This window comes from Pygocentrus nattereri, chromosome 6 (assembly GCF_015220715.1).
Source record: "Pygocentrus nattereri isolate fPygNat1 chromosome 6, fPygNat1.pri, whole genome shotgun sequence".
NCBI lineage: Eukaryota > Metazoa > Chordata > Actinopteri > Characiformes > Serrasalmidae > Pygocentrus > Pygocentrus nattereri.
The window spans coordinates 12,825,901-12,847,219 of record NC_051216.1 but is presented as its reverse complement, the minus strand read 5'-3'; the positions used below and the strand labels follow the sequence as shown (position 1 = coordinate 12,847,219).

The following is a 21,319-nucleotide window of genomic DNA, read 5'->3' as shown; positions in this document are numbered from 1 at the left end:
TCAAGATATTACTGTTAATACATTATAACATCATATCATTAAACATTTAACAAAAATCCCAGCATTATTACATACTAAGGCTTCAATAACTCAGTAACTCAGTTCAATAACTACTGGACCCCTCTAGCTGATGCTTGGCATTGGACATGGTGACCTTAGGCTCCAGAGCATCCCATTCTTTGGTCATTGTTTTTCTGTGGGGATTATACAAGCCATGTCAGCAGTGGGTGGGCCTTAAAGTAGCTGAATTCACTAATTAGAAAGGGCATCTGGATGCTTTTGGAAATACAGCAAATAATGCAATGTCCAGTCTCCTCACCAGCTTGACTTTAAACATGTAAAATTTATCCACATCTGTGGTTAGCCTACCCCAACAAAGGCACACAAACTCACTCTCTCTCTTTCTCGTGCCTATAATGAGCACATAAATGTGTTTCTGTGTTAAGTGGCATGGTCCAGTGAAAGAAAGTCATTTATCGCTCATGTTGTGGTTGAAAGGTCACAAGAAATCTGTTCTCTTGCTGCTGTGATATTAATCTCGCCTCTTCTGGTCACAGCACTGTGCATATGGTAATTTTGACATTAGCCTAACAAGAGACATGATGACCGCTGAAAGAAATAATGTGGTCATTCTGTCACACTTGAAGACCTCAGGAAAAAAAGTTATTAACCAAAAAAATAAACCATTAAAAAATAAAAAATAAAAAAAAACCCACACCACAGCCATAATAAAATGTGTGGATGCAGAGGTGAGAGGCACCTTAAAGGGTCTATATCTGTCTATTTTTTTTTTTTTTGCATTTTGTATTTTCCCCTGAGGTTTACTTGTAACTTTTTTGTTGACCATAAACATCCATAATTATTATCAACATGACTTTTTTAAACCTCCCATTTCCCTCAGAATTAAACAGGCCGTTTTTTTGGTACTGATTGACACATTTAAAGGAGCTCTGTTCTGATTGGCTGCGCAATCAGAATTTCATTCAAAAAACAGTTCGGGCTGAAACACTTCTTATAACTTCAACACGGGGCACATCGTTTTGATGACATCACAAAATCACTGGTTTTGATAACATCACAAGAGCATTTTAAAGCAGGCTGTTTCGGGGGCTTAGTTTCTATATTTGGACAGTAGGTATAGAATGGTACCCTTTGAAACTTTGATGGAGTTTCCTTCTATATTACACAAACAAAGAAAAACCCGTTGTCAGAGATATGGGCCCTTTAATGCTGCACACTGCAAACCGGTAGTGCAAAACAGCAAACCTTTCGGGCAACTAGCAACAGCGCTGCTTGGTTACCGGCCACACGCTTTCCGATTGGCTGCGCGTCTTCGATGAGTTGAAGTCTAAAGGTTGGTTCTGCGATCAATCTCTATGCAGGCTCCGCCCACGCATGGGCAGGCCAACGTCAGCCACGTCTTTTAGAACGCCGGCCGGTTGGACAATTTACGCCATGTGTTCTGCGAACGCGGGCGTCCGATTGGTTCGAAGCGCTGAGCACGCCCCGCCCACGCTGACAGAACGGGCGTCTGATTGGCCGTCGCAAACAACGTTCCCGAGGCCTTCGCGCGCGTTCACATTTTCCGATTCTCGTCGCTAGGGCTCGTCCGCGCTCTCGTTGGCCGTCCGTTGCCAAGCTTCGCGAGATACGCAGACTGCGTAACGGCCGGCCGGAGTGACAAAGAGAACGAGCACGGAGAGCGACGGAGAGAGAGGAGATAAAAAAGAGCAGATTCTCTGACTCGCCGTTTGGACTCCTGCGCCGGTTTTCCCTCACAGGATTCAAGACTTGGGCGTTTTAAACACTCAGGCTGTCTTAGCGCGGGCTCTTTTTGTGACTGTTGCTGTGTATGGAGTTAGCCGGAGCGGAGAGGCCGCGGGTATCCGTCTCCAAACCGGGCAACTGGAAAACACTCCTCCGAATCCTTGGCTGAAGCGAAGAAGGGGAGCCGCCATGGCTGCTGGTGCTGCTGCTGCTGGGTCGTTGAGTCCCCACCTCAGTATATGAAGAGAAACACCAAATGGTGTCTCATTCATACGAAACACAGCGCTCAATCCTCGGCGTACTGAGCCCTTCGGGTGTGTTTCTGAGGTTTATAAATAGCAGACCAGTTTTACAGTGACTAGAAAAGGGAGAGCCGGCAGGTCTGTTTCGTTGTCGTTCGAGGGGAAACTGGGAAAAAGGCCGGTTTCATGACTTCATTCCACTGACAGACGTGTATTCCGTGTTGTAGAAGTGGACTCCATCTACAGGAAAATAAGAGATGATCTGAGAGAAAGACTAAACCTAGGTGGACGGGAGTTGAAGAAAGGGTCCTTGGACGGCCCTCCTCCATTTTTTTGTTGGACAAATAATTTAACTCGGAGATAAAGGGATCCCAGCGGGTCCGGTCGGATATCATTTCGCAACAGTAATAAGCGAATTCACTAGGATACCTGGAGGACTTTCTTTTGGGGAGGGAGGGAATAATGTCTGGCCGGCCTAGGACCACCTCCTTCGCAGAGAGCTGCAAACCGGTGCCGCAGCCGTCCGCCTTCGGCAGCATGAAAGTCAGCAGTGAGTACGGGTTTCCTCTTCTTTTTCGTATCCACTGCATGCCTGAAAAAATCGGTTGTTAATCCCGAGTGCGACCTCTGAACGAAGGTGAAGTCGGTTTCCTATCCGCCAGCTTCTTGTTCGAATTTTCCCGTTCCACCTTAAATGGTGCAGCAGTTACATTCTGGCGCCTGAGGCGTTTAAGGTAGAACGGGGAAATTCGAACAAGAAGCTGGCGGATGGGAAGCCGCCTCATCCTCGTAAGTTAAACCGAGCGTAAATGGCGCACAGCTTGGTGTGTGTAAGCGCTCGGTTCACTGCTCGGCTGATATGTGAGAGTTTGGAGCAAGTGTCACCTTTTGGGCAGAGATCAATCAGACGTGCCCCATTTTTGACTCGGCCAGCGTGCTGCTCACCAGCCCAGCAGGCCTCGCTGTGCTGTGGAAGAGGCGACCACAAGGGTCTCTACACTGCTGGGTGGTCGGGGTGGGCGATACAGCAGTGATAGTGTTTCATGCCACTTCAGCACATTTTCACAATCCAGAATAAAATACTAGAATAGTGAAAAATCTACAGCTGCATTGATTTCTGTTCAGTATTTTACACGCTGCACTAAACTAAAGCCAGTTGGACGAGCATAATTGTGCTCATACAAACGTGGTACTGGCGAAATCCACAATATGCTCACACAAATGTACTGTGACCCAATTTGTCACAGTAACGGTAATATATCGTAATCTTGCCCATCCCTACTGATGAGACTTAATAACTCAGTGTTTTGTTCAATGTCAGTAACACAGCTCAAGTCTGGTCCAAGGTAAGTGTGAAAGCACCCTTAGAGTTACACCAGAAGGGAACCTGTCAATGCCAGTAGCACACACATTTTATTGTTCGCCAGCTTCTTATTCCAATTTTCCGCTTCACCTTAAACGATGATGCAGTTGCAGTCTGGTGCCTGTACAGTACGGAATGTAGCAGCTGCACCATTTAAGGTGGAGTGGAAAATTCAGATAGGAAAGGTTTTAGCCCTGTATGTCTTCCATAAGAAATCAGGTTGTTAGTGTATCAGATTATATTAAAGTAAATGAACTTGTGCTTCTTAACTATATGGAAAGTAATGTCCTGGAGATCTTGCATTGCTTGTTTTGGGTTTACTTTTTAATCCCATAAACGGGGAAATTTCACCTCCACATTTAACCCATCCGTGAAGTGAAACACCACATAGACATTAGTCAATACACACACACACACACACACACACACACACTAGGAGGCTGTGAGCACACTTGCCCAGGGCGGTGGGCAGCCCTATCCACAGCGCCCGGGGAGCAATTGGGGGTTAGGTGTCTTGCCCAAGGACACATCAGTCATGGACTGTCGGCGCTGGGGATTGAACCGGCAACCTTCCGGTCACAGGGCCAGTTCCCTAACCTCCAGCGCACGACTGTCTTTCACGCATGAATGTCCGAACCAAGGTCCGTGTTTTTTTATGTTTTATACATTTGATCCGGTAAGTTTTACTTTCACACTGCAATTTAGTGAGCGCCCTAAGGAACTTTGCATGACGCATCTATGTCCCGTCATCACCTACATGGGCTGCGTCTCCCTATATCTGACGTGGTTTGTAGAGCAGTGTTGCTCAACCCTTTTCCTAGAGGCCCACTGCCCTGCACATTTTACTGCTTTTCTGGCTTTAACACACCCACTTTAACAGTAATGGACAGTAGTGGGCTGATCAGCTGGATGAGGTGTGTGTGGTGCAGGGAAGACATTAAAGTGCAGGGCAGCAGGCCTCCAGGACCAGGGTTGAGAAACACTGTCGTGGAGGACTGTGACATCAGCATGTTGCTGATTCGGCAGGTAGCCTTTTCCGTTTAAGTGGAGAAAAATGTCATATCCCCTCAGAAAGTAAGGTAGAAGTTTCAGAATTCTTGAGTTTTTTTTTTTTCCAAGTTGGCTTTTTCCCTTGGACCAAGGGGCAGTTAAATATGATGTCCTCCTCTCTCTGTGATGCTGCAGCTCATTTTACTTCTCTCTGACCTTTTTCTTCTGTTATTGTTTAATGGGTGACGGTAGCGTGCCTCAACTTCCTGTAGTTGGTCTGAAAGTGTGAACCATCCAAAAAGCGTTTTCACGCTGCAAACGAAGTGAAGCATGACTTAATTTGGTCTGGACTGAAACCACCTGTTTTGGTTGGACCAAACTGTGGTCTTTTGATACTGACTGTGGTACAAGGCACCTTTCACTCCTGATACTGTGGTTTGGGCAAAAGAGAAAAGTCCAGATCATTTAGACCAAACAGGGTAAGTGTGAAAGTACCCTTAGAATTACACCAGAAGGGAACCGTATACAGACCAGTAAATGTTAAGCAGATTTCCAGAAAGGTTGAATCTTTTTTATCACTTATTTATTTATTGTTTTTTTGACATTTCCTTTCAAGCAGTCTTACACTCAGGAAAATCACAAGCTGAAAATGAGTATCACCCAGCAGTATCTCCATATTAAACCTTCATTTTAGATTGTATTGTGCTGGATCAAATAGAGGCACTACACATTAGCCCATTTGTAATCCATCGCTCTTTCTCTAGACAGTTTACACATTCATTTTTAGAAAAATGATATTCTACAAGTTGATCAGTCGCACTCCACGTACGGATTCTGTAATAAAAGGTCTCCAAGTTCTTTTAATGAAATAAGCCAACTGGCAGATGAAGCCTTTAGGCCTGTCATGCAGTAGTCCATTGTGAAGGGGCAGTTCAGAGTGAAGGACGGTTTTACGTGCAAAATGTTGGTGACAGTCCTTCATGGTACTGTTTAACAGTGATGCACAGTTACAACAAACCTCTGGCAAAATCAATAGCTGCTGACTAATAGGCCTACAGTAGTGGAGATGGAGGTCTCCATGTTGTGTGTCAGTAGGCTCAGCAGTGAACGGTGGGTTGTCCCTCTCAGAAAAGGGTGTGTGATGCTTTACGGACTGTAGATAGATCCTAAACAGACAACCTGAGCAGTGACGCATGTTCTGGACAGACGAAACAGAATCTTGAAGTAAATTACGCCTTTCAATGAGCAGTCTTTGTTTTACCTCCCTGATCACTAGGCTTAATATTGCTATTAATCCTAAAATATGATAAAGTTGAAGATGAATAAAAAGAAATAAAGACTTGAGTGTTTTCTACAAATTACTATAAAACGTAAGTCGTACAGTTATAAGAGATGAGAAACTAAAATGTCGGCCTTTGTGTTAAGATAAAAACGTCAGGACACTGTTTGAGGTTAGAACCCTAACTTTTAGGATGCCCAGTCCAGTGTTTGATGAACAACTAAAGGCCATGTTTTACTCCTTTTTTTCCCCCTTCATCCTTTGCTTGGTCCACGTGTATTGTAAGCCAGCATGAAGCAGAAATGTGGACCGTGTATGGCAGGGGTGCCAAACCGGGTTCCTTCTGGGCCACAGCACTTAAGACAACAGCGTCTTTGAGTTTTAAGCTTCACTCATGTCCAGATACAAGAATACTTGATGAGAGGGATGGTGTTAATTTGGTTCTGTGTTGGTTGGTGTGTGTTTCTGTTTATTCCTCCTTTCAGGCTGTTGATAGAGGCAGTAATTTTGCCACCTGTTCTTTAAAGCCTCCTCCAGGAATGGCTCCAGTTGCCTGCATGTTAAGAGTAATGGCTTTAAAAGACAGCAGTGCTGCAAGAGAGTGAACGTGTATGTGTGGGTACAGTATGTGCACAGTGCTTCATTGGGTAAGCGCAAATCGGTCCTATTTTCAGTCATTGATTAGAGTTATGTATTATGATTTGGCTCATGTATAATGATAATGAGATGAAGTCTGCCCAGTTTGATTAATTTATGTAGCTCACTGATTTGAGTTTGGTTGCATAGAGGCTGAAGGCCTAAAGCCATCGTGGAATACAACTTTGTCTTAGTATAGGTTTGGTAGAGATGGTGTCACCTTTCACTATTCTCTGTTATCTACTGTCTGTGTGTGTCTGTGTGTAAAAGCTTTTCTGCAACTTCAGCACAACTCTTGCCTTTGGCGTGTGAGAGTGTTCCCACCTTTGCGGTCACCGAGTTTGTTGCACTTCTCACAGTTATTGATGTGTTCCTGTTTTACTGTATGCATTACAATACATTGTAGACTGCCTCTGTACTCTATACCAAGTCAGTTCAGTGTAACTTTAATTATTCCAGAAATGGTGGCAAGCAAATTACACCCACACAGAGCAGCACAGAACACGCACAAATCTGTGACCAGGTCATGAATCGCTTCTTAGGGTAAAGCATTTGTAGTTCTTAGGACTCATTTAATTGCAGTTCGTTATTCTTGTAATCAGATTAAATATTTTTTTGACCTTGAAAAAGCAACATGGAAAGGTGATGAAGATGAATTGCAAGAGAATTGAAGCATTCAAAAAAACTAAAGCCGACTTTTTCAGTGTAATAATTAGGGCCGTGTGCTGGTTGTAGGGCTGCTTTTGGCAGGCTGTAAGTTCTTCATAAAAATGGTAAGCATTGCTTGAAAGACACCAGCAGGAACTCACAAATGCTTGAGATTGTTACAACGTTTATGTAGTAAAATTACATGTTACTGTTACAATTTGTCTGTGTATGCAGCAAAAAGCTTTGTTTAACCCAAGGCTGAAACCCTCAGCAGACAGCTAACAGGCTCCTCCAATAATATTCAGAATTAGGCTTGACTATTGGATTCACAGTAACTCAAACATATCGCATCGTACAAAGTACATACAAGAATGTGCCACTTGCCTCTTACAGGCTTAACATTTAAACTTGAGCTGAGCTAAATAGCATTAAACCCTGTGTGTGATCTGAGTGTTCACTACCGCTAGCCTGGCCCCTAGATAACATTGAAATTCCCAGTAGAAGCACCAACGGAAATCAGAATGGTCTTATTAGTGGAACTTAAGACACTTACAAAATGAAGATCGCTGCAATAAATGCTGTTAAGATAAAACCAAAAAAATTCCACTAGTACTTTAGAGTGTGTTATCTTGTTAAGATTGTTAAGATTAATGCAAGGTCTAATAGAAGTGGGACTCATATTACTGACTTCTACTGCTACATAATGATCTCGGAGAAGCTCATGAAATAATTGGCTCAAAGCAGCATTAAAGATGTCATTAAAAGTGACTTAAAATGCATTACATTGAATTCATTGGTTCCTGCAGATGCTCTGATAAACATACAGAACATTCATAAGTGCTCATTAATGGCTTATCTACTAGTATAATCAAGAACGAGAACCTGCGTGAAAAGACACTGACTTTCTTCAGTGCAGAAATAAGCATCTGCCCATTAAGGACATGAAACGTTGATAGAAACCCGTTTCAGAATGAACTTCAGGATGCACGTACGGTTCCCTTTGATCTTCTCGTTTATTTGGAGAATGCTCAGAAAGCCTCCCACGGCCCGTAGAAATTAGCCAGCCTTTGTTCTCCACATCACAAGTGGCCGAATCACAGAACCAGTCGACCCTGTCAGCAGGAAATGACTGCCCACCGATGCCGGTCTGCTGAACGGCATGGTGAAGCAGACCTGAGGTTTTATTCCCCCCGCCCGACAATGCAAATCTGTCATAAATGGATAAGTGCAGTTATGTAATGCTGGGTTAATGGCTAAAGGAGTCTTTCAGAGTAACATGCAGAAAATTAGAGCTTCATGCAGGGACTGCAGAGTGGTCTGTCTTTGGCTTTCTGCAGCTGAGCACTGCTCTTCAGTTCCGCCTCAGACTTTGACAGAGTGTGCTTTGCAGAGGAAAGGAAACCTTTCCTTTCACCCTCCCACGGGCTCGTCACTCCACTTAAGACTACGCAGTGCTCTTTATCTTCAGAGCTGAAAACCACTGTGAAGGCTCATCTGTGTTCTTGAGGATCAGCTGAGGATCCTAGATTTTTGAAGATGGAGAACAGGAGCTGCACATAGAGGAGTTCCCACGTGTGCCGCAAGAGCACTTTCAGAAATATCACCTCTCCCTCAGGGACGTCTTTTTTACTGACTAGTCATAGACAGAAATGCTGAATGCTGAGTGAGGAGGAGACGGCTGTCTTGTAGAGAACCCACTCTGTTTATTTCTCTCTCTCTCTGATGCAGAGAGGAGATGAGGAAGAGCCCATCTGTTGTAGTTTTTCTTTTTTTTCCTTCTTCAATCCTCCTGCGTAAGCTACCTTGCACATGATTAGCTGTCTCTCTCTCCTCCACAGATACTTCCACAGCTATTAATACACAGGTAGCGTAATTGTGAAGAGCTGAACAGGTGGTGCTGGGAAAACCTTTTTCTTTTTTCTCTTAATTTTTTTTTGGCTTTCCTGAATCGTTGGTGTGTTCTGTAAGTATAGGTGTGGCCATTGCCTGTCAGTTACTATACAGTTGACTGGCCACATTTAAGATGTTGGCATTCGGTTTTCAACGTTTTCACAATCATGTGTTTATGTAACACCAAAGGACCTGAATTAGATGCATTTTCATCAGTTGCGTTGGTAACGTAACCAGACTTTTTCCAAGTATTTTTGATACGTTTTTTGGTCCAATCACCTTGAAATTTACACATAATGAAAAGGGCAACAGGCATTTTCACATTATGTGAAAACTGAAGAGCAAAAATTGAGAGGCAAGGTTTTATGACAGCACGTTTCGGACACACACACAAAAAAAGAGACATAATTCAGAAATTGGGCATCCAAGACGTTTTATTCTTTTAAGACCAATAAAACAGTTAAACATTTTTTCCTTTGGCAGCTATGCTGCCCTGTAAACTGACATTTTGGTGAAAAGCCTTCAGTAATGTCACCGCGCGAATCGCGATTGCTCAGATTATTTGCAGACATTCTTGGTAAGCAGTTAAAACTAATAAGGGGAAACCACCACAGAAAGATACAAGATCATGATTAGCTGTCCTGCACCACTAACGCAGTGCTTTTGACTTTTGGAGGACGGCCAGCTACAAGAACCAGAACGTCAGCACTGAGGTAGAACTTCAGGGTGAGCAAGCAAAGCATGTTAGCCAGCTAACTAGGTGTTGTCAATTTGTGCCTCCAAAAGTCTAAATCTGTCAGTAAAGCTGCTCGTGTTAAGTTTACATTGCCTGCTCACTGTGTTGTTTTTTAGTAGTTAAAATAATAACGACCTGCATTTGTACAGAAACCGGCGCACAGCGCCCTCCGCTGTCTGCATGCATGTTCCACGCTGAGATGTGTCGGAGCTCCAAACTCATGCAGCGTCTTTAGTAAGCCTCTTTCACATTATGGCATATATTGGAATTTGTAATATGCATCGTCTATACACTATAAGGTGTGATGCTATGGGTGTTTGATAGGGATTAATAACTGTGTAGCAGCTGAAATGAAACTGTTGAGATTTTGAACAACACTACAGATTGGCTGATGCACTGCACTGTTTCTTTAATAAGGAGTGATTCTGCAGCCGTGATGTGCTGTTAGCCTGCAGTGACGGTCACTGTCATGTGGTCCTATAACATGTTTTTGTATATCGCTGCTGTCTGAGGACCGTTTTTCAGTTTTTGACATCATTTGAAAATGCCTGCTGTCCTTTACATTGTGTATAAATTTCATAATGAATGGACCAAAAGAAACGACCCAAAATGACTTGGAAAAAATTCTGGTTCCATTGACTTACATTAAAATTAAAGTAGGTTTTTTTGCTTCTTTTTGGAGATACGAGGTTTTGTTCCGATAGCAGTGACATACAAATATTAGTATTGTGGTTAGAAGGATATGGTGAAGGTGAATAAATTATGTACTATGTTGTCATCACTGTAAATAATTGATGAACGCTACTCGAAGACCCGTCAGCCATGTGCAGGCAGTGTGCCTTGCAGGATTAAAAGGTACCGAGTTGGCCGTGCTCTGAAAATACTAACAGCAACTGGTTAACATAAAAAGACTTGATGAGTGGAATAACTAATGTGCTCTTTTCTCTGATTCTTTCCTGTCATTTTTATTGAGTGACATCTGGTCCTATTTGAAAGGCAGCCTTGTAGATTCACTCTTGTGTCTCTCTTGTTTCTTTTGTTGTAACACACCAAGAAATGCAGACCTGATCTTACTCTTTAATATTTTACTCTTTAATGGACCAAACTTCCGTTCTTGATTCTTTTCAGGAATACATAGATAAATATCTGTTTTATGGAATAATTTGGTGTTGCAGATTTAACTTTGTAGGTCTCAGAAATCGTGCAGCCCGGTGTGATTAATGAAAGCTAATCAGAGCAGCCCATGCAGATATAGATCCTCTGAGGAAATATTGTATTGCTTTCCTGCGTTCACACACAGATACACACGCTACTTTAGTCATTTACAACTACACACACACACACACACACACACACACACACACACACACACACACGTCTGGGCAGCTGATTAGAAGAGGCTGCTATAGTGGAAGCAGCAGGATCTGAAGTGGGACGTGTGACTCGTCAGACTGCCTCCCCCCGGGTTTGTTTGTCGGAAAGGCAGCTGTCCAGGAACAATAAGACCCTTGTTTAGCATTTAAAAGCCACCGCTCTGACCGTCTTCTCATGTGAATGGATACAAATTGAGTTTGACAGGATAAACCTGACATGCTTTGTGGTTGTGCAGTGAATCTCTTTTTTTTTCCATCTTTTATTTTTTTATAGATCTCTTTTAGCTGTTGCATTAAGAGAAAGTAAGGATGATAACAGGAAGCAAAGAAGGGAAAATGACTCGAATAGCAAAGTAATATCTGTGGTGCTGATGCACTCGACTCTTGATTCTATTGATTTCACAATTCAACATTTTAATGTCTTTTGGTACAAAATTTGAAAGAAGATGAATGGGCAATATCTGTGTCGTTCCACCACCAGCTAATGAGACTCTTCGCTAATGGGCATTGCATCTCTAGTCCTCAGTACATATTCTGGGTTAAGTAAGCTAACACTGTCTAAGAGACCAGTTATGTTAAGCTCAGGACACACCAGCCAATCGTTTGCCAGCAATGTTCTCCATTCAGACTGGTTCATTTGGCTTGTCAGGTATTTCAGTGTGCATTAAAACTCAACTGGCATATTTGCTTGTTCAGCAAAACTGCATAAGAATTGTATTACTTGGAGCTGAGAGTCGGTCTGAAAAAGACTCTCTCCCAAGAGTCTGACAGTTTGAGAGTTGAGTCGACTCAAAAGGTTTGGATTTCGTTCTCCATGCTGATGTTCAGGTTTACTGGCACCCACACGTGAGAGGTTTTGTAGCATTGCATAGTACGACACTGACTTATCTGACCTGGTCAGCAGACTGTTAACAAGCTACAGGCTGTAGCAGTAATATTAAGCCAGGGTGTAAACTGCAACATACAAAGTAAACAATATGGTACCTAAAATGTCTGTTTGAAGATTTTGCTCATAATCTTTAAGGTGTAATACTTAAATATGCACCTTTGTCACATATTCTGACGTTGTTAACAGCAGTGCCGCAAATGGTGACGCATCAATTAACCAGTCAAACCGAGTCTCATATAGGGATGAACAGTTTGGGAAAAACATCTAATTATACTAATTATTGTGACTGCGATTTCACTTGCAATTAATATAAATTCAGATTCTGTCCTGTTTTTTATTATTTATTTATTTGTTGGCCAAGAAGGCCAGAGTATCAACCCTTTTTCTGGCTCGAGCCCCGAATGTAGTGTGCCAGACTGGCAATAATCTGTAGATGTGATGTCACAAGACTTGAAGGTGTGGTTGCCTCCGATTGGTCTACCTTATCTCCCGGCATTTCACAAGCTCCGAGTTGTAAAGTTCAATTTAAAACCTAAGACAAGTTTGTTGACAATGTAGGCTATAATTTTTTTTCCTCAAAATTAAATGCAGGTCTTGTGATTGTCTGTCAGTCAGTCAGTCAGTCAGTCAGTCAGTCAGTCAGTCAGTCAGTCAGTCAGTCAGTCAGTCAGTCAGTCAGTCAGTCAGTCAGTCAGTCAGTCAGTCAGTCAGTCAGTCAGTCAGTCAGTCAGTCAGTCAGGTTAGCCGTAATAAATAACACATTACAGCCAAGCCTTTGATGGTGTGTCAATCAGCTCCAGTCCTGGAGGAGCACGTAACTGCACAGGACTTGTTTCCCATCACCAATACAGTGGATTTAGATCAAAACCTTCAGTCAGTAATTCTCAGGATTAAATGAATACTCTGTCACAGAAAGTCACAGTAGATGTCTTTTGGCCAGTTGTCCACAGCTGGTGTTCACAAAAGAGCTCACAGCACAAGCACTGATCTTGTTTCCATCCCTTTTTATGTTGAGAGTGGTCACAAAACTGATTCTGGGCTGTAGACCACTGGACTGAGGAGCTCAATGAAGAGCAGCCGTGGGCCCCAAGCTGCATGAGTCTTTTCTAAGGGAGGAAGAATGAGAATGGGGGATGGGGAACGAAGAAGGATCCATGAGCAGGGAGAGGGCGTGGCACTCGCACATGCTGTGACTAGGCTTTGTATTTGGCATAAGAGAAGGTATCGCCTCGGTGGATTTCAAGCAAGATCTTTTCTTTTCACTACATAAAGTCTTTAAAAATGAAAGAATGTCAGTAATATGGTGAGTATATTTATTATATAGTATAAAAGTCTTAAATATTATGTAATGAGCACACTCGGGAAGAAAAGATACCAAACTGTCGCTGGGTCAGTACCCCTCTTGTCATTGGGGTGGTACCCTCAAGGGTCCGTCTCAGTACCTTTAGTCAGGGAGCATAATTGTATCATAATCCATTGAAATGATATTTTCTAAGTTGTATCGATTCCTCACACCCCGTCTCGTCTCCAGGCTTTTTAGTTTGTTCTGTTTTAAAACATTGGGTTATGAAAAGGTACAAATATGTACTTTTCATCTGGGGACCTTATTTAAGCTACACAGTTGGACCTGAAAACCACTGTCGTACCTTTTGAGGGCACAGTTACATTGTTTGTACCTTGATGTACCTGCACAGAACCCTTATTTCTAACAGTGTATAACAGAATCCGTTAAAGAAGCTCAGGGTTGGCGTAACATAAATGCTTTAAATTTGTATTTGGTACCTGTCTTGTATGGAATGACTTGGTGGTAGGGCTGCAGCGCTGTGTATTATTCAGTTTCCATACACCATCTGTTATGTTTTCTGATGTCCATATCTAGATATTATTACTCAGTTATAGAGAATGTTGTGGTGTGAGTGTGAATAAAAAGAGCAGAAAGTTCTGCCTTTTATAGTTTTCCATACATTCAAATTCCAGTTTTTCCTGCCTTCGTGTCCAACCTTCATTTCTTTTTCTTTGTCCCTCCTTATTTCTCTCCTCCCCTTCTCTCTCTGTCTTTCTCACACCCACGAGGAAGTGACTTCAGAGAACGAGGTCAGACTCAGCTTGATTCACCCAAATCTACTTCCTGTGCCTTCTAGACTACTTGGTGTGCGTAATTGTGGTTTAGCGCTGTTTAGCTGCTCACTCGTTTCTTATTCACCATCCAGTTCACTACTGTTTTAGATGATGTACAAATCTGTAACCAACAGAGTGCCTAAGTTTATGTTGCTTTAATGGCTTAATCTCATGTAATAAAAACTTAGATTTAAGGAATTGGTAGATGTTGGTACTGTTCATGCAGCAGTCAAATAATTTGATTGAACAGGAGGCTTTCTGATCACATTGCTGTATCACATAACATGATGTTTTATAATAGGTCACACTGATGCCCTCAAACACATTTTGGAGGGATGTGGCCCCACTCAGACAGATTTAACCAATATTTCATACTGAATTTTGGAGATATTTGTATTTATTATAGTCTGAAAGAACAAAATGTGTCGGCGTTGCTGGGTTGCTGTGCTAAAATGCCTGTATTATATTCATTTCACTACATCGGTAACCCTACAGAAGTAGTTATACTTTTCTTTAATGCCAATCCAGATAGATTTAGTCCCGATTTTTGCATTTTCTGAATATTTATGCATCTGTGTCTGCTCATAATTCTCGTATCTATCCACCCCTAATTCTCACTGGTTCAGAGTCTGAGGAGTCCAATTATCTAATGAGCTGAAACAGCTGCTAAATGAGGGGAGTAAACTGTAAACTGAGGGCTGTGGACTATAGAAGATAATGTGATTATTACAAAATTTGTTCACCTAATGAAGAAAGGACATTTGTTCTGGGTTTCACATTCGTAAAGCAGTCAACCATCCATCCATCCATTTTCTAAGCCGCTTCTTCTGCCAGGGTGGCGGGGGGTGCTGGAGCCTATCGCAGCAGTCTTCGGGCGGAAGGTAGGATACACCCTGGACAGGTCGCCAGTCCATCGCAGGGCAGACAGACAGACAGGCACACAGTCACTCACACCCAGTGGCAATTTAGCATATCCAGTTGAGCTGACTGCATGTCTTTGGACTGTGGGAGGAAACCGGAGAACCCGGAGGAAACCCACGCAGAGACGGGGAGAACGTGCAGCTGGGGAATCGAACCCAGGCCCTCCTTGCTCTGAGGCGACAGCGCTACCCACCATGCCACCGTGCCCCCACCTAAAGCAGTCAACGCTGGGAAATTTGATTGGACAAGACCTAAGCTTCTGACGGAGTTCTATAATTGACATGTGGTAGGTCACTGCTTCAGGCCGACCACAGGTTTTAAAGTTGCCTAAGGAACAGTAGATGTTGCTCTAATTGCATGAATTGCAGCGTTAAAGCAGTAAACTGGGGCAGCTATTGTTTCACATTCAGATTTAAAAATGCTAAATATGTGGTTACAGTTGTTTCCCATGTGACTTTGTGCTATTTAAGACATAATTCAAATGGAAAATGTGTGTTTGTGTTTGGGTTTCTATGTATAATGGCTGGGAACATTGAATATGGAAAAGCAAAGTGCTTTTGTCATCTTATTTTCATTGTCTTAACGGTATGACTGACATATTAAAAACAGAATAGCCTTTGTCCATTTACAATTGCATTTCCTCATTGTTTCTCTGCCAGGATTAAAATGTATTTGCAGCCCTGTTTGCAGTTGCGTTATTACTGTCAACAGGGCACTCGCCAATCAAAACAGCGTGTGTAGGACATTGAGAGAGGGTTTTTAGTGCTGGGCTTAATTTTAGGAGAAGTGACGAAAAAGTCTGAACTTTGGTTGTACTGGAGCATTAGCAGCCACCGCTGGGGATATTTCAACCCTCACTAACCAGGCCGAGGAGGATTCTACACAAACTGACTAACTGTTTTGTGTGGGAGTGATTCTTGACCGACTAGAAGAGCTGCCTGTGGCACCAGTTTTGGGTAGAGGCTTGCAGGACTGTCGGAAGACCTGGATTGCCAATAATGGATCTTCCTGTGAAGGAAGCGCAGTGCTGTTGTGGGTTAGTGCAGTGTTGCCCAGCCCTGGTTCTGTAGGAACACTGCACGTTTTAGTGTTTTCACTCAGGGTCTCAAAGTCAGCAGTACAGCTTTGCTTTCCATAATGAGTACCAGGATCCAGGACCACCCTTTAACAGCACAATAACAGCGAAGGTTTTTACCTCAAATCATTAAATGGACTTCAAAGGGGAGTTGCGGTCATGCACGTGTTTTTCCTGCCTGGAGAGTTTTGTAGCCGGTGTGTTTGTTCACCATTTGAACTCTGGTTTCCTAATACTGTTTTGTTGGTTTTGATTTCTGTGGAGCCACTCTGCTCTGTTTATCTTTGGGGTTGTTTTTCTTTTTCCAAATGGCACAGTGAAAATTCAGTGTCGACGATTCTGAACTCAGGTTTGCATCACAAGCAGTGGAAAAAGCCGTCAGAAGAACTGTGAGGGTCTTTGGATTCGGGAGAAGTGGAGAGAACACAGTCACACTACGCTACTGCATGTAGCGTTTAAACGCTGGATGCGTACAAAGGCCTGTCAGCTTGGTGTGTCATTTCTACACTGCATTGCTTTAGATATCAGAAAACAGCAAAGGCAGTGTCTGCTGGTTTTATCTTTTTAGGCATGGCCTGCTAGGGAGTTTAAAGGAAATGAGTCAGGTTTTATTATTTGACAGTAACGTTTCACATTAGTAGTTCTCCGATTGAAGAGCTACAGTATACGCTACTGGGAAGAAGTGATGCAATAACACTGAACACTTCCTTTGTGATGATCTGTTAAAAGTGCTTTACCAACAGAAGAAACAGTAGAGTGACGCTCAGACGTCCAGGACCATAGCATTTGTCCTCTTGCTGGCGGGTTTGCTCTGTGTAGCCCTTTTTCACAGTGTCAGTCATGATAGTGGAGTGACCACAAGACGTACAGTACTGTGTAGTACTTGATTCTGTGCCTGAATGCTGGTTTGTGATTTTTGTGAAGGTATGGGAAATCATGTCAGCCAAAGCAAACAAATAACAGCCAGCCCAGTGTTAACCACTTAAAATGACAGTTTAAAAATTCCCACATTACCACATTTTTTTTTGTAACTTGAGAAAAGCACTAGAAGGTTTTTCTCATGCTTCAGCAGCGAATTCAAGAGGAGAAACTAGAAGGTATTCGATTGTAATTTAATTAGCTAGCCTGCTGTTCACTTCAGCGTTCCCACCACTTTGAAAATGCAACACTAATCTGCAGTGTCAACTCAGCTCGGGTAGCACATACACACAGAAATATCTACATTTATTTGCTTGTTTTCCTTTTTTACTCTTGCTTTTTTTTTTTTTTTATAAATAAGTAGACAGTGTCTTGAGTAAAATACATACAATTAGAACTTTTCCTAATAATTGTTTCTTACTGTAACAATATTGCTGAAAGAGAGTTTTCTAGGTCTTAAATCAGTAGGTGATTTCCAGTCTTTTAAAACTGTGCTATAAAGAACTTAATACCCGTTTTTACATGAGCAAAAAATTTACTTCGGGGCTTATTCAGTCTGATTATATCATATCAATGAAAGAGCCGTGTTCAACTGAAGGCTAAGTCGTGTTTGGAGGACAAAGAAAATAAGGTGTGGGACTGGCCTGTCAAAAAAAGAATAGTATGGATTCAATTGACCTTAATTGCTGTAAAAAAACAAAACCTATTTCATGACCGTTCCTGCAGTGTTTGTGGATGTTTTGAACTCCATGACCGATGACACAATATAATGACGAGACACAGCAAATGTACAGCAGACATGTTTACCTTATCAGGTCTATAATGAGTAAACAAACAAGACCGGGGGAAAAAAGGGGGGCTTTTTGTATTAATGATTGCTCAAAATGTTTTAAGGTAAATACATGTACAACAAATCCAAGAAAGTAAAGTAGTAAAGCTGAGGGAGCTTCAAAGAACTATATTGGAGGTATGGTTCACTAAGAGGTCAGAGCACAGACAGGCAGAGCACTGAATTTTCTGCTTTAATCGCACAGGCTGTAGTCAGCATTTTTGATTTGTGTGTGAGAGTCTGGGGCTGTAAACTTATCAGTGACCAACAAAATGTTCACCGACTCATGCTGCAGGTCACATGTTGCACCATAACAGCAAAACCCAAAGCAGGCCTACAAACGCAAGTAACAAGCAAATGAAGTGCAGCTTCTGATGCAAGTAATAACAAAAATAAAGTGAACTAACTATTAAAACACGTTTCAATAGGTGGATGCATTGAATGCTGTGGTCTCAGACTTAAATGCAGTGTCTTTCACTTGCGAATATGCAGGCTGTGCAAATTCGTAAGTATTGTTGGCAGCTGTCGTATCGATGCGTGCGTCACCACAAGCTTAGTTACAATATTTCTGTATTGATATTTTGAACATAGCCGTACGTCGGAGGCAGTCATTCAACTTTGAAAAGATGGGAAGATATTCCTGTTTTTTAAAAAACGAGATTATCATACTTGTCAAACTTAAACTGTGTTGACACTTCTAGGTCTTTTTTTATTTCGTATAGGTGCAAATGCAGGATTCTCACAGTGATTTTATCAAGGATTTAAAGCCTGGAGCTTTTGGTGGTGTTGGCTGTGACGTGCTGTGTCTGAAAACCATTATTGGAGTCTTTATGAAAAACACAGTACAAATGTGACCATTTGAGATGGAAGGAATGCACAAGTGCCATCATTAGACGCAGCGCAAAGGAAATGGTTTTCACACAGTTGAGAGTGAAGAAAGCTCTGCTGCAGAAAACTATCTGCAACATCCATTTGTGGCCAAATCATTAAGCTTCATATTTTAAAGAAGCCTTTTTAAGGGAATATTGTCAGTTTTAAAAATAAATAAGCATTCCTCATCCCCAATATATCCAAGTTATGTTCTCAATTTTATATACAGTATATATTGTTGAGTGGAGGGAGCTCTTACTCATTGACCTAAAGGCAGCAGTATGGACTTCTCTGTGGAGTGGCGGTGCTGTAACGTTTGCTCTATCTCTTTTCTGCTGTGCTTATCTCTCTTAACTCTTATCTCACCAACTCTTCAGAGTTACGGGGCAGCACTGTTAAGACTAGAGCGAAGCAGTTCACTGTGTTGTACCGTCTGCTATGTTGTTGGTGTGATAATCATGTACTGGTTTCGTGTCTTTGGTCTTAGCAAATCGGCAGAGAGAGTCTGCGTTTCTGAATCAGATCTTCTGCAGTGAGTTGGGAAAAGAACAAAACTGCCAGTACATTCCACACATTCACCCCCCACCAGCCCCTTCAGTGACTTTGAAAGCACAGTGCCCATTTTAAGACGAGCAATTTGCTTTGGAAAACAAGAGGGGGAAAAATGAAAGAGTTACAAGAGAAAGTTCTTCTCTGTGAAGCTCTGGTCAGTGAAAAATAAATATACACTCGTAAAATAACGTATGAAGGCCAAGACCACCTTTTTAAAAGACTTTCAGGGTTCAGATTAAGGACACACAGGATTGTAGTTCATGTTTTAAAACCTCGAATCTCCAAAATAGTAACTTTAAAGCTTTTTCTTCTCCTGTAATGAACGTTAAGGTAACAAGACTTTAGTCCTAGGAATTTTGGACCATTTACATTGATTGTTTGGATGATCATGAAACACACAAAGTGCTGATTGAGTCCAAATGGTGTAAAGGTAATAAACCCTTAAAAATGTAGATATTTTTATTGAAGATTTTGAGATGATGGCAATGAAAAATTGGACCCTCTTTAAAGAGGTTGTTCTTTAAGGGTTCTTTAGTAAAGACATCGGTTCTATATAGAACCATAACTTTCTTTCAGCATCGTGAAATAGTTCTTCAAATTCATGGAGAATGTGCTGCAAATGGTTCTATATAGAACATTTTTGAAAAGGGTTCTTCTGTGGTCATGATGTCGGGTTTGTCACAGTAGAAGGTTGTGGCTCTATTAAATTGAATTCAGAACAGCCAACCGTGCAGTGAAACACCCACATACATGTGCACTAGTGAACACACACGCTAGGGGACAGTGAGCACACTTGCCTGGAGCAGTGGGCAGCCCTGTCCACGGCGCCCGGGGAGCAATTGGGGTTTAGGTGCTTTGCTCAAGGGCATTGAGCCATGTAATAACTTTCTATGAGGACGTTTTAGAGCCATTAACCATTTCAGATGTCTGCTTCTTATCTCCACCTCTGTGAGCAATTCTAACTCTGTAATTTTCTAAGGAATGAGGCTGTTACACATCAAACCACTCTGAATGACGTATCATAATGACTGAATCATTCAGATTGAAAAATCTGTGAAATACCCCTTTACAAACCCAGTACACATGTTAAAGCCCCATGGCCTGCTGCAGTGCCCAAAGCTGTACTGTTCAAAAGGGGAAATGATACAGATCGCTGACGCTACAGCTTAGTGATGAGAGACTTCATACATAATCTCTGCTCAAAGCATGGAGCTGTGGCTTCTGCAGCCGGATAGACTCTGTCATGATTCTGTCAGAGCTCATATTAGTTGCATCTGTTCGTTATGTTTGCACTGTATTAAATTCAGATTGAGGGTTCCCTTATCTTGATTCATTCTCTGCTTAAACTCCCCCACAGGCACACAGACTGTCAGGCATCCCAAAGAGGCATTTGGCTCACATTCACAGATCATCTTGCCTACAGTGTCATAGGGAACCTGTTAAGAAGAAACTACGCCAGTAACTTAATGGCCTCTCCTCTGTGAAATCCTTCCGTTTTCGTCCATTAGGGCAGTAGTCAGGCAAGTTTATTTATGTAGCACGTTTCACACAGGCAATTTTATTTGTGCTTTATGTGAATGAAAGCCAAAACATCAGGAGAAAATGAAATGCTGCCTTTAAGTCTTTCCTCAAAGTATCTGCTTATAACTTCGGAAGTTGTAAGTATGATGTGATTTGTGTTGAAGTGGTTTTGGTCAGAAATAAGAGACACGCTGATGATGCGTTTTTTTTGTGTGTACTTCTCTTATCATTAAAGAGAATGTTAGTTGTGAGTACAAAATGAGTAGCACATTAGATGAGTTTTTGTTTAAACCAATGAAAATCATCGCAGAAGATTCTTCTCTGTGTGTGAATGATTTTTAACCTGAAGTGTTCATGTGTGATTGCTGAATAAGTAAAATACAACCGGTTAAAAGTACCTAACGATCAGTGACTACTGCTTTTTTTTTTTTTGGACACGCCCCAAACTCAGGGCTCATTGAAAAATCCATTTCCCACTAGTAAACGCGACACTGTGGTGGCGTTCATATAACTATATTTTAGCCATGTCTTCAAGGCAGCAAAAGAGTCTTTAAGTGTATAAGATAAAAACAATAATAGTAAAAGAGGTGGTACTCATGTTTTTTACCACCCAAATTGAGGAAGGCATTGATCAATCCATAGAATAGTGCTAGCATTTACCCTCCAGAAGAGTTGATTAAATCCAGGATACCATTCACACCG

General features: G+C 42.0%; 1 protein-coding gene across 2 annotated transcripts in view; it reads left to right on the top strand.

Moving 5' to 3' along the window:
* The first annotated feature begins 1,577 nt into the window (after positions 1 to 1,577).
* Positions 1,578 to 21,319, top strand: part of gsk3ba (glycogen synthase kinase 3 beta, genome duplicate a) — a 59,546-nt gene continuing 39,804 nt past the window's right edge. Inside the window, exon 1 of one of the 2 annotated variants that reach the window (XM_017713466.2) lies at positions 1,578 to 2,559. In XM_017713466.2, coding sequence (XP_017568955.1) covers positions 2,472 to 2,559 — 88 coding nt within the window. In that variant the 5' untranslated portion in view covers positions 1,578 to 2,471. The remainder of the gene's footprint in view (positions 2,560 to 21,319) is intronic. The other variant, XM_017713467.2, reaches the window with a different exon arrangement.